This window comes from Impatiens glandulifera, chromosome 1 (assembly GCF_907164915.1).
Source record: "Impatiens glandulifera chromosome 1, dImpGla2.1, whole genome shotgun sequence".
Classification (NCBI taxonomy): domain Eukaryota; kingdom Viridiplantae; phylum Streptophyta; class Magnoliopsida; order Ericales; family Balsaminaceae; genus Impatiens; species Impatiens glandulifera.
The window spans coordinates 107,407,093-107,420,482 of NC_061862.1; the positions used below are offsets into that span (position 1 = coordinate 107,407,093).

The following is a 13,390-nucleotide window of genomic DNA, read 5'->3' on the forward strand; positions in this document are numbered from 1 at the left end:
CAATGTAACAACATAGGATAGTATTAACTATAAACTAAATTTCTGGACGGAGATTGGGATAAAGCCCAAATATATGGGCCTCCATTAAATCGTGCCTAGTTAATATCCCAACAATTGGAGTCCTCTGCAAAACAAAAACATAAACAAAACAAAGTCAATTATATAATCCAACAACCAAATTGCATATGAAGACAATGAATAACTAACTTTAACTAAAAAGAAGTTTTTGATGTCAAATGATGTTTGCCAAGTTGAGGTTTTATTAATTATAATCAAATCTATGTCATTTAAGTCACCTATGTTCTTTCTTTAGAAGATGTTATTATATGAGATGGGTCAAATCAAATTAACAATGAAAACTTACCGTTGGTGTTTTTGGCACCACACACAAGTGCCTAAGTCCAAGCTCACGAAACAAGACAGCAGTTTTCGCAAGTGACATTGTCTCCGCCACGGTATAAGGGGTTACATTTGTGATGGGATGGAGATCGACATACATCTCCAACTCATCCTCTCCAATATCCAAATCCTCGAGTTTGAGCCCCTTCCCAGAGCCCGGTTTCGCGAAATCAGACGCGTTAAACCTCCTAAGAATATCCGAACCACTCAACACACGTTGTCTCGTAAAATTCTTACCTCTAAGCAAAACAAGCAAGTGAGATCTCAAAACCACGCCACACAACTCGGGTACATTCGAAAAAGGAGGCTCGTCGATCACAGGGAACCCGTTATGTGTAGTTAGTTTCAATGTATGAATTATGTTGCCAACTTTCTCAATACCAAAAAACGTTATCAAAGGACCCGTTATAACATCCCCCGCAACTAGTTGTCTCATATAAGGCTCTGGATGGGCTTCCAAATAAGGTAAACCCTTCATACTCACCATTTCATCATACACACCTCTGTTGAAATTATCAGCCACGGTTTTCGATATAAGTAGAACCAACATCACCATGGGGAGTATCAACAAATCATTAGTAAGTTCCAAAAGAATGACACATAAAGAGACCGTAGTTCTCATAGTTCCACCAAGGAACGCTGCAGCTCCTAGAATTGAGAATAGGCCCACATCTAGATCAGATATAGAACTGAAAAGGGTCCCAATAACTCGGCCATAAGATGCTCCAGCAAGTATAACCGGGATGAACAACCCCGATGGAATGGCGATACCATATGTGATAATGCCAAGGAAATACACGAGAACAAAGCAAATCAAAACGTTCGAGAAATGGAATTGTTGTTCATGAGTGCCCGAGCTAAATAAGTTTCGAATAACATCATCGTTTGTGTTGAAGAATAGGGAGGCAAGCTCGTTGTATTGCCCGGGCGGGCATTGGAATTTCTTGTAGCTTCCGGAATGACCGGAAGTGGGAAATCGCGATTCTTCGTACCCGGGTGGGTATGGAGTGCAAGATGCAAACCATGAGAGTCCAAAAAAACAACATGATGACAATAAGGAGATGATGGCAACAAGTAGGATCTTAAAACCAGGACCCTTCCTAAAATTCAACAATAAACAAACTTGTAAGTAATCTCATATGAACATGAATGAATTCATTAGATTTGAAAGGAAAATAAAACGTTGTTGAATGAAAAATTGTATTATTTTGTTAAATGACTAAAATATTATAAATTATAAAGTGGTGTTTTAATTGATGATGAAAATTAACATTATTTGTTGTATCTTATTGAAAATAATGTTTTTTTTAGTTAAAAACATATTATAGATATAAATGTATTTTGATATATTAGTTTATGTTGCGAATAATATGTCATGGATCAAAACAATACTCACATGTTTTTTTTTTTGGTTTAAACTCAATTTCAGCTCTAAAATATTATGGATGAATAAATTATTAATTGAAAGACGAGTTATTTGAAATGAATGTTAAACAACCAAAACTAATAATTCTTTAAAAAGATAGATGGCATACTCATTAAGCGCATTATAAGTGCGAAGGACCTTGCCAACGAAGAAATTATAAAGACTTCCAAGAACTCCCCCAATGATTCCAAGTAATATAACCGCTAAGAGATCCGCGGCAGTATAAGTTGGCTCCGCGGAATTCACATCAAACATAATGAGTCCGCCTTGTCCAAACAAACCGCATTTTCCACTCCGACAAACCTCAATACAAATTCTCAACACAACCAATACAACGGCAGTGGTGAAAAATGTTCTCCAAAGAAGAGCACTTCGCCACCATGAAGATACTTCTTCAAGTGCAAAAAGAACTCCACCAACCGGTGCACGAAAAGCAGCCGCCACTCCGGCTGCAGCACCGCATGTTATAAGATCCCTTCGGTCTCTATCGTTTTTGAAGTATCGAAGCCATTTCCATGTCAAACCGTATTTTTTAGAACCTCCTTGACCGATCAATGAGGCTACACAAGCTCCCGTGTGCACCATTGGTCCTTCCTTGCCTACAACAAATCCGGCTGAAACTCCAAGAATCGAACCGATAATCTGTCACACAATTTAAAAAAAAATAGATTTAAAATCTAAATGATTAAAATGCCTTAATTAAGTTGAATAGAAGGTTATCACTTGAATCGTAATAATTTTCTAACATTGTTTAATGTGATCATAAATCAATTCCATTAAAAATAAAATAAGAGTAATTTAAGTAGATTTGTTGATGATTTAGATTATTTGATTCATAGAGAGATTAGCCATGTGAGATGAGTAGAGTTATATGGATTTAGGCCTTGTCTTTTGGTTTAAAAAAAAGGCAAATAAAATTATTTCTTATCAAAATACTAAAATAACATCTATTTTAAATTATTAATTTTATTTTATTTATATATCAATACCCTTTAAATCTTTTTATCAAAAATAATCATCACTTCCTCAAAATCATCACCGATCATTATTTTTTTTCTCCCTCTAAATTTTTTAAAAAACTCCAATCCGAATAATCCTAACCATTAACCCTACCTTCTTTGATATTATTGGCTTATTTGATCATTAAAAAAATGAGGAATGATAGGGAGCACGACTTTGGGGGAGCGACTCGTACAACGAAAATGACTTCGCTGTTATACTAAAGTGACCTCGCTGTTATACAAAAGTGACCTCGTCCATTTTGTATAACAACAATGTCTCTTTTGTATAACAACGATGTCACTTTTGTATAACAGCGATGTCACTTTCGCTGTACGAGTCGCTCCCCTAAAGTCGTGCTCCCAATCATTTTTCTAAAAAAATATAAATATCCCTTATATAATTTCACTTATTTTAATTCATAACCCAAGACCAAAAAAATTGATTTTCTTCTTTTTTTTCAAATAACACAAGCTCAGGAGAATCTCTTAATCAAACAAGGCCTTGACCCAAATAATCAACTTCACATGAAAAAGCCCTATATATATAAAAATCTACAAGGGTAAACAAACAAACCTTTACAAATAATGTACTTGGAGCCAACATAGAATGAGAATCAACTCCATTAAGATAAGCTTTAACTTCTGGTATTCCAGATCCAGCAGCAGCAGGAGCAACATAAGCACAAAGTAAAGCAGCAGCAATTGCCAACATCAGATTGCAACCTACAAAAGTTACAAATGCCTGAAAATACCTGCACTGGAAAGCAAATGATCAATTTTTTGTAGTTTATTGATCAAACATTAGACATAATCATCATCAAGAGTTCAATATTTTACACTCACTTAGTCTCAATCATAAGATTGCTAGTTATAAGAAACTTAAAACCGGCTATGTTTTCCACCCCTAAGTTGTTGAAAAATCCCACAAGTCCTGTGACTATTCCTATAAGAAGGGCCAGTGTCCACTTTAAGAAAATGTATTGGAGTATTTGAATTTGTTCTCTTGATCTCCAATCCTCTTTGAAGAGTTCATTCTCGATTATCCTGAAAAAAAGGTGGAAAGAGCATTAAGATAGCGAGTGAAGATGTTTAGTTTCTCGTATTGTTTCGTGTGCATCGTTTTGAAGGTGTTTTTGTATGATGTTGAACATATTTCTAAGATAAATGATGGTTTCTAATCTATGCAAGGTTTAGGTTAGATTATTTGTCTAATGAGTTGATTATTCTTTATCCTCATATTTTTATCATAAGTTTTTAGGTAGGATAAAAATTTGAACCCTTTCAAATCAAATAATTCACTAAAACCACCACTAATCCAAGATTTTGGAAAATTGATGCTAACATTTGGTGCATTTAATTAGTTTTTATTGTAAAAAGTCAATCAAATATATTAACAATATTTTTTAAATAAGAAGAACACCATGATTTTCAAATAATGATCCATCATAAATAGAATAATTGAATAAAAGTAGGTGATTGATTATAATTAGATAGACTTACTCATAATCGAGGCTTTCAATTGGGCATAAATTAGCCCCAACTATAGCAATTTGAGAGCTATTATTCCTTCTATCCTTGATCAAAAGTGGCTGGCTCACGTTTCCTTCATCTAAAAACGACGATTTACTCCTACGAAATTCCTCCTCTTCATCGCAAACGATTCCCTCGCTCTCTATATCATTTCCATTTCTCTTGCCCTCCATTTTTCTCGTCTTCTTCTTTCTGAAAATCTGAATCAGGGAGAGATGGAAATGAAGAAGAAGAAACGTAAAGAAAGGAAGGATGAATGGCCACAATGGAATTAAGCTTATTATTGTATTTATAGTTATGTTTCATCCATTCAATAACTAACAGGGGAGGGGAGGCCAAGGATTGTTTGACATATGTTTTTTTTAATAAAAATATTGAGCCTATTTAAGCAGTTCCTAAATAATTTTTTTGAAAAATAATATAAAAATCTTTTAAATAAAATATGAAATTTAGGCTAATAGTAACCTAAGTCCATGTACAACTTTAAAAGGGCAAATATTTACTCAAATTCTCACTAAGGTAACTTTGTATACTATTTTGTCTATTTGTATATACAATCTAAAAATGTTATTTTTTAATCATTTCAACTTTCTCTATGAGAGGGCACATATGCACATGAAAAAAAAATAGGCACATAATTAAATAATATTTTTTTTAATCATTTCAATCTTCCTTTGGAGGAGGCATAAAAATGGACACAATACAAAGGATCCTAAGAGCATCCTATCATTAACTTTTTTTTTTTTTTTTTGTCATGATCATAGTCATGATCATGAAAAGGGGAAATTTGATGAAATGCCCCCCATAACAGGAGAAATTCCAAAAAAGGCCCGCGCCTGCTAATGTTGGCAAAAAGGGCCCTTTTGCCCTGCGAAATGTTAGAAATACCCCTCGGGCGCCAGATTTTACTCTCATTGACGCGAATTACCATTCACGCGTTTCATCTAAAAATGCGTGAGTTAATCAACGCATTTTATATGAAACGCGTGAATGGCAATTCGCGTTTTTCAATTAACGAGAATTCCCATCCACGCTTTTCATCTAAAACGCGTTGATGAACTCACGCGATTTAGATGAAATCACGTGAATTGCAATTCTCGTCTTTAGTCTTATATATAACTTTTTGCCCTAATTTAAAACAAAACCTCCCCGATTCTCCCTCCCACCCCGACTGCCGACTTTCCATTCCGACTTCCTTCAACACCGTTCAAGATCATCGTTCCTCAACATCATCGTTCCTCAACATCATCGGGATTCCTCCAACATCATCGGGATCCTTCCAACATCATCGTTCTTCAACATCATCAGGTTAGTTTAGGGCTTAAGGTTTAAGTTTAGGTTTAGGTTTCGATTTATATTATACCGTTTATATTCATGGATATGGATGTATTTAGGTTTAGGGTTTAGTTTTGATCTATATTATGCCGTTTCCTATATATTGATGTATTTAGGTTTATGTTAAGGTTTTGATGTATATTATACCGTTTATATTCATGGATATTGATGTATTTAGAGTTTAAGGTTTGGTTTTGATGTATATTATGACGTTTCCTATATATATTGATGTATTTAGGTTTAGGGTTAGGTTTCGATGTATATTCTGCCATTTATATTCATGGATATTGATGTATTTAGGGTTTAAGGTTTGGTTTTGATGTATATTATGTTGTTTCCTATATATATTGATGTATTTAGGTTTATGGTTAGGTTTTGATGTATATTCTTCCATTTATATTGATGGATATTGTAGTATGGTTAACTTTTGATGTATATTCTGATGTTTATATTGATGGATATTGTAGTATTTAGATCAGGAGCTGCCACGACCGCCACCACAACCGGGTTTCTCAGTTCGTTCAACAAAATGGTACGTACAATAAAATCCTAGTTAGGAAACCACAAACCTTAAACCCTAGTTCGTTCAATAAAATGGTTGTTATATTGAATTGAAATGTTCATATTTATGTATTTAATAACAAAACTCCTTTTTTTATAATATGCAGGCAACAAACACTGTTATGATCTTATGTCCCAATCAATTATCACCTGAAGATAATGTATGTTCTATTCTCTCTACTATGTCCATATTATCTAGTTTTGAATGTAATAGCCATTATATTGTTTTACACAGTTGTTGATAGTTGAATTTTCTCGCACTTTTGGTGCAAGGGTGTCTTCGAAGTGGAGAGAAGATGTAACCCATGTTATTGCTTACACTGATCCTAATAGTGCATGCGGCCGAACTCAAAAAGTATTGAAGGCAATTCTGAACGGGAAATGGGTCCTTACTATTGATTGTGAGTCTCTGTTAACACGATTTGTTTCATACATATGTTTGTTAAATTAAAATAAAAATTGTTTTGTGTAGGGATAAAATCATCATTGAAAACCCAAAACTGTGTTGATGAGGAACCTTATGAGGTTAAACATGATAATCATGGAGCCCAAGGTGGTCCTAGAAATGGCAGACTTCGGTTGTTGAATAATGTGAGTTTGGTCTTATTCCTCCTATATGTACTTTTATTATTTTGCTTGATAACTGAAATTATTTTGTTTGTTTGTTGTTCAGCGTTCGAAACTGTTCGACGGTTACATTTTTATATTTGTAGGGAATTTCTTCCCACTTTACAAACAGGATTTCATTGAGTTAATAGTTGCTGGAAGTGGTAGTATTAAAGAATTGGATAATCCAGATTATCCATTTGCTGAGCCAAGGGATGAAAAAACTATAATAGTATATTTCGAGATAGACAGCAGGAATCGACCAATGGAAAAGAATTTTGATGTTTTTCCCGACAATTGGCTTTTTGAGATAGTGGCTGCTATGTCATCAATATTGGATGAACATGTTGTTCCTCATACAAGGTTGCTTCAATCTGTTGTTGCTTGTGATTTGCAGCATTTGCTTACTTAATTTGGAGTTGTTTAGACTTTTGTTAACAATACTTATTGTTCTTCTATTTATGGTGGTTTATCATCATTAATGTATTACTGAATATTCTTCTATTTATGGTTTATTACTTTTGTTAACAATATGGTTTGTTGATTTATTACAATATGCCTTAGTTATCATTGTTGGCTTTCTTATAATTTAGGTGAGTTAATCAATTTAATGATACACCATACTACAAACTCACGTATATTCTGTAGAATGCTTGAATGTAGTATCATAACTTATGCTTATTAAGAACAATCCAACATAACTCACGTGTATTGTGTATTGTGTATAATCACGCATATTCTCTTTTTGGTTTACAACATAACTCAAACAACAAGGAACAATGTTGTTATTCACGCGTTTCATCTAAAAAGCGTTAATAAACTCACGCATTTTAGATAAAATGCGTGAATGGACCAAATGCACCAAATGCAAGAAATGCACCAAATGCAAGAAATACATACCTCATCTTCATTCTCCTCCACAAGCCCAACATTGTCTTTCTCCAAAATCAGCACAACATTGTCTTCCTGCCCATCCTACAAAAAACAAAAAATCCTTTAATTAGACCAAATGCAAGAAATGCACCAAATGCAAGAAATGTCAAATACAAGAAATGCCAAATGCAAGAAATTTATCATCATTCAAACTCATACCTCAGTGTTCACCTCAAAATCTTCCTCGTTCTTTTCTTCACCATTCTCCTTCTTTTTCTCTGTTAAATCTTCCACATTAAATCTTTTCCTTCTTTGTTCATCCCCTAGTGTGGCTGATAATATGCCAAACTCTTGCTGTAGTTGGTTTAACATCTATTTAATGAGAATTATTTCAGTTCTCATTTCAGTTTTGAATTCATTTAGCTCCTTCGAAAGTTCATCCAATCTACATCTATCCTGGGGAGTTGTTGCTGTTGGAGTCGGGGGAGAGGATTCTTCATCTTCGTCTTCGTCTTTTCTACTCGTGGCGCTCTCGACAGAATAAGAGCTGCTGGTGTTGGTGTTGGGGGTAGGGTTGCGGGTTATTCTTCTCGTGGAAGGTTTGGCTTTGGCTGGAGTAATTTGTCTTTTCTTCCTCATGACAGTTTTTTTATGAGGAACTCCATCGTCAATATCTCCAAATTTCCTCTTTCTGCAGTCAAGATCAAAAAAGACATCATAAACATTACCTCCCATATCTTCAAAGTCATCCCCAGCATATAAGATCTTCTCTTCTTCAGACAATTAAATTTTCTTAACAATCTTGCCTTGCAGGGCAGTGTGAAGATCAAAGGCGGTGCTCTTCCTCTTTGATTTGTACTGTATTATCCTTGGGCAGACAGGCTCTTCCGTTTGAAGCGTCGTTTTAATTGCAAGATTGGGGACAAACGGTTGGATTACTTCATAGGTCCACACTTGTAAGGCTAGTGCGAACCTATATACGGTATAAGAAACATTGACATATTTGTCTTTGTCTTTGTTCTTCTTCCCCGAGGCAGCATTCTTCTTCTGCAGATATAGCGTCCTGTAGCGATTAAGGTCCTTGGTCAAACCCTTCATGGTTTCTCTAAAGGACACCTTTCCCCATGGAAAATTGAGGGAGGTGTCGATGTCATCGACCATGCTGAAGAGTTTCATATTTATTATCCTCTTCGGGTCAAGGGCAAAGAGATAATGGGAAACAAGGTATACCAGCCCCAATTTCCATGCATCTTCCCTATCAGAGCAGGACATAAATTTTGAATGAAGGTCTGCTATTCTAATAAGTGGAATACTTTTAAAATATTTAAGAACCAAAGTTGGAGATTCTTCAACCTGATTGAAAATCGTTTGCTCCGCAGGGAATCTCCCAAAATTGAGACCTGTAACCAATGCAAACTCCCTCATCCCGAAGCACAGCTCTTCTCCATTCACAAGGAACTTCATCTCCATATAATTTGAGCTGGACTTCCTGAGGAGCATGTGGTGTATAATCGTTCCTGAGAACCGCAGTAACGGGTGCCCTTTGAATAAGAATCTGAATTGAGTTTCCTTTACCCTTTTAGTTAGATTCATTTTCGCAAACTTGGCCGCAATATTTCCCATATTGGTTTTCCAAGATACCCTCCCAGCAAACTCGGGTATTATATTGGACTCCATCTACAAAACAAGGAACAACATGGGAGTAAGTAAATCGAATTAACCATTGAGAAATACATTAAGGTGCAGTAATACATTAAGGTGCAGTAATACATTAAGGTGCAGTAATGGACAGTTCTAAATACATTAAGCATATGATGTGTCATTTCTTAATATAACAACTCATCTTGCCTCATTGGCATTCTATTAAGGTGCAGTAAAGTAGCAAAAGTTAAAGCTTAAGCCTACACAATCAAAGAAAACACAAAATACCATTTCTTCACAAGAACATAACAAACACAAAAATGTCATTTCTTAAACGAGAAATGAATGAATAAACGTGAAATGCATGCATGAAGAATAAGAACACTGATATAATACTCGTCATATACCCTAAAAGCATTTACACACATAAACGAAACCAGAACCAAACCCTAAACCCTAATACATCAATATCAATCAATATAAACAGCATAATACACATCAAAACATAACCCTAACCCTTAAGCCCTAAACTCACCGGAATATGTCGAAGAGACGGTGGAAAGACGATGATGTCGAATAGACGGTGGAAAGTCGATGATGTTGGACGAGGAACGATGTTGAGGAACGATGATCTTGATTGATGTTGAAGGAAGTCGGCAATTGAGAAAATGTGGTTTTGGAAGTCGGGGTGGGAGGGATAATCGAGGAGGTTTTGTTTTAAATTAGGGCCAAAAAGTTATATATAAGACTAAAGACGCGAATTGTCATTCACGTGATTTAATCTAAATCGCGTGAGTTGATCAACGCGATTTAGATGAAACGCGCGGATGGGAATTCACGTTAATTGAAAAACGCGAATTGCCATTCACATGTTTCATCTAAAACGCGTTAATGAAATCACGCGATTTAGATTAAATCGCGTGAATGGTAATTCACGTCATTAAGCGTAAAATCTGGTGCGCGAGGGATATTTTGACATTTCGCAGGGCAAAATGGCCCTTTTTGCCAACATTAGCAGGCGCGGGCCTTTTCTGGAATTTCCCCTATTATGGGGGCCATTTCATCAAATTTCCCCATGAGAAGAGTTTTATAACCAAGATTTTGGTTATTGTGCTTATCTATGACCAACAAAATCTTGATCATGAATTAAAAAATATTATTTTTATTTTTAAATTAAAAATAAATAAATAATTTTTAAATATAATAATAATATTTAATTACTAATTTTTATAAATAATAATGTTTTTTAATTTTTAAAAATAAGAATTAATTTTTAAATTAAAAATAATGAATAAATTTTAAATGATAATATACACGAAATGAAAATACATTGTTAACATAGAGAAAATTGTGATTTTTTTGTGCTCCGAAATATAGCAAGAGTGGTCTCTATTTATAGATCTCAAAAAATTATGAATTTTGATATATTTTATTTATTTTTTTAAATTATAAATAATACTAAAATCGGGTTTTAAAGATAAGAGATAAAAAAAATTTATGCAAACAATCAGATGCTAATCATTTTATTGGATAAATTTGGTTGTAATTTTTGTCAAAATTTAACAAAAACCAAGACCCAATGACCTGATTGTGGTTTTGATCATTGAATGACCAACCATTTGGTTATGATAAATCCACAAAATCAACTATAACGGCATCATGACCCCATTTTTGGGTCATAGATAGCCATGCTCTAAGGGATTTATAATGCTACTTTTTAATTTGGACTAAGTTTTGTTAGTTGTCATGAGTTTGATACTTTGACCATCATTCTTAGTTTCTTAAGAAAATTATTTTTGCAAATATTACTTCACTTTATCATGTTGTATCCTTATAACTAGGGGTGAGCATTGGGTGGATTAATCCGAAATCCAATCCAATCCGAATCCTAAATACTAATTCGAATTGGATATTTCGGATTGGATTGAGATCGAATCGGATTGAGTTCAGATTGAATTAAATCGGATTGAATTAGGATTATCCAAATTATCTAAACTATCTAAATAAAAATATATTTTTCAATTTATTTTTCTTTAAATTAAATTTCATCTCAATATAATATATATTATACTTATTATCACTTTAACAACAATATTTTTTTTATTTTTTTTATTATTATTTTTTTTTTTCGATTCAAATTTAATAATAATAAAAAATTCGAAACTTTAAAAAAAATTGTTGACTAATTTCAAGTGGATATATTTAAATATTTTTTAGTTTGGATTATCCAAACCATTTTCAATCCAATCCGTATTAATTAATAAATGGTTTGGATTACGGATTGAATAAATTTAGTTTGGATTTAATACGGATTGGGCAAAACGAATTGGTTTTACCCATTTGCTCACCCCTACTTATAACTGGAGTGAAATTTTGATTTTTAATATTATTTCAATTCAATTTGAACTAAATTTGAAATGACTTTTAACTCGTTATTTTTACTTCAATTTGGATTGATCTCCGGATCGTGAGTGTCTAATTATAATATAATATCTAAATTGTGAATTTTTACAAACTAACACACATTTTTTTATATCATAATTCAAATGAATAAAAAAATGTACATAAATAGTCCATGGTTAGATGAAAAACAATAATATAGGTTTTTTTAAAAATATTTTAAATAATTACAAATTAAGTTTTAATATTTTTCTAATTTTAAAAATATGGGACCTTGATTGAAATATAAAGAGAATCAAAATTTTAAAAATAATATATGGATTATTTAAAAAATTATGATTTTGAGTGGTTGAAGTTTTAAGTTGTTAATTAATATATAATGATAAGATATTTGTTTTAAATAAGATATATTTTAATTAATTAATTGAGTAATTAATTGTGTGGGATCGTAAAGTGAAATGATATTTAATTATTTAATTTTTTTTAATAAAAATTGATTTGATAAATTAATTTAATAAAACTATATTTTACACTATAATATTATAATTAAATCTTAGACAAATTTAAATAAATTAAACAAATTAAATTAATTTGTTATATTTTATTAATTTGTTTGAATGTTGATTTTTTTTAGAAAAAGAAAACAAATTAAAATGAGGTTAAATCGATTGGTTATATTTTATTAATTTGTTTGAATGTTGATTTTTTTTTAGAAAAAAAAGGGAAAATGACATGTAAAACAAAGCCCCGTTTTGCCTTCTTTCATCTTAGCATCAATAGAAATATCAATCCTCTACTTCCAATCTTCCCTGCTTCTGCAAAAGAGTAATATTTTTTGAAATGACTGTTTTGCCCCTTCTCATAGAGAACAAGAGAACAGAAAGAGTTTGGGAGTAAAGGATCTACCCCTCGGAAAGACTTCAACTGATTAATCTCTAGACCAAATTAGGGTTTCAGACAACCCCTTAGAGACAAAAACCACAAGGCCCAATGCACATGGGTTCCTAGTGACCACATGTTGTGACTCTAATATTTACAACAATGAAGATTTTATTACTAATATTGTTGAGGGCTGAAATAGACGTGGTTATATCTTTTAGGGGCTATTTTATAATTTGTTAGTCTTTAAATAATGATATAGAATTGTCAAGGAGAAGGTATTGTATTTTTGGTATTCTAATTGCTATACTTTCTCTTTCTAATTATCAGAGTCGTTGCTCTTGGTAACCCTAACCCTAGACTCCCAAGTTCTATTCAATCTGTTCTTCTATTCATTATGTTCTTCTCTTTTGTACTTTACGAAACTATTATTGTGGGATTTATATCGTGATTGACAGGGTGATCACGACAAGTGGTATCAGAGCTTACGTTCCCCGGACTTCAGCTGAGAATGTTGAATTCACGTAACAAAAATAATGAAGAGAAGATCCAGAATCTAACTGAACGCATCGAGAAAATGGAATTACAAATTAATGATAAGTTTCAGTTACTGCAGCGAGAGAATCTCAAGGTTAATCAGAATATTGATGCGAATCAAATTGAAACTGCTCGTCACTTCGAAATTATGCAGGAAAATAGCGCTAAGAAGTATGAATCTATAATAAGGCTGCTAGAATCC

General features: G+C 33.1%; 1 protein-coding gene across 1 annotated transcript; it reads right to left on the reverse strand.

The window, feature by feature from the left end:
- Positions 1-34: 34 nt before the first annotated feature.
- On the reverse strand, positions 35-8,829 carry LOC124939708 (chloride channel protein CLC-c-like). The gene is made up of 8 exons (XM_047480156.1): positions 8,713-8,829; positions 7,951-8,085; positions 4,327-4,556; positions 3,670-3,870; positions 3,401-3,578; positions 1,935-2,467; positions 365-1,499; positions 35-124 (listed from the first exon to the last, which is right to left on the reverse strand). The coding sequence occupies exons 1-8, from the start codon at positions 8,827-8,829 to the stop codon at positions 35-37; spliced, it is 2,619 nt and encodes an 872-aa protein (XP_047336112.1).
- Between the last annotated feature and the right edge of the window lie 4,561 nt (positions 8,830-13,390).

What these genes read in the sequence shown, in the direction of transcription:
- LOC124939708 (XM_047480156.1), bottom strand. Translation starts at nt 8,829, where the DNA reads ATGAAGGGTTTGACCAAGGACCTTAATCGCTACAGGACGCTATATCTG. An exon ending in ATGTCAATGTTTCTTATACC is followed by an intron (nt 8,086 to 8,712) that starts GTATATAGGTTC and finishes AACCAACTACAG; the next exon opens with CAAGAGTTTGGCATATTATC. An exon ending in ACTTATAATGCGCTTAATGA is followed by an intron (nt 1,500 to 1,934) that starts GTATGCCATCTA and finishes GTTGAATTTTAG; the next exon opens with GAAGGGTCCTGGTTTTAAGA.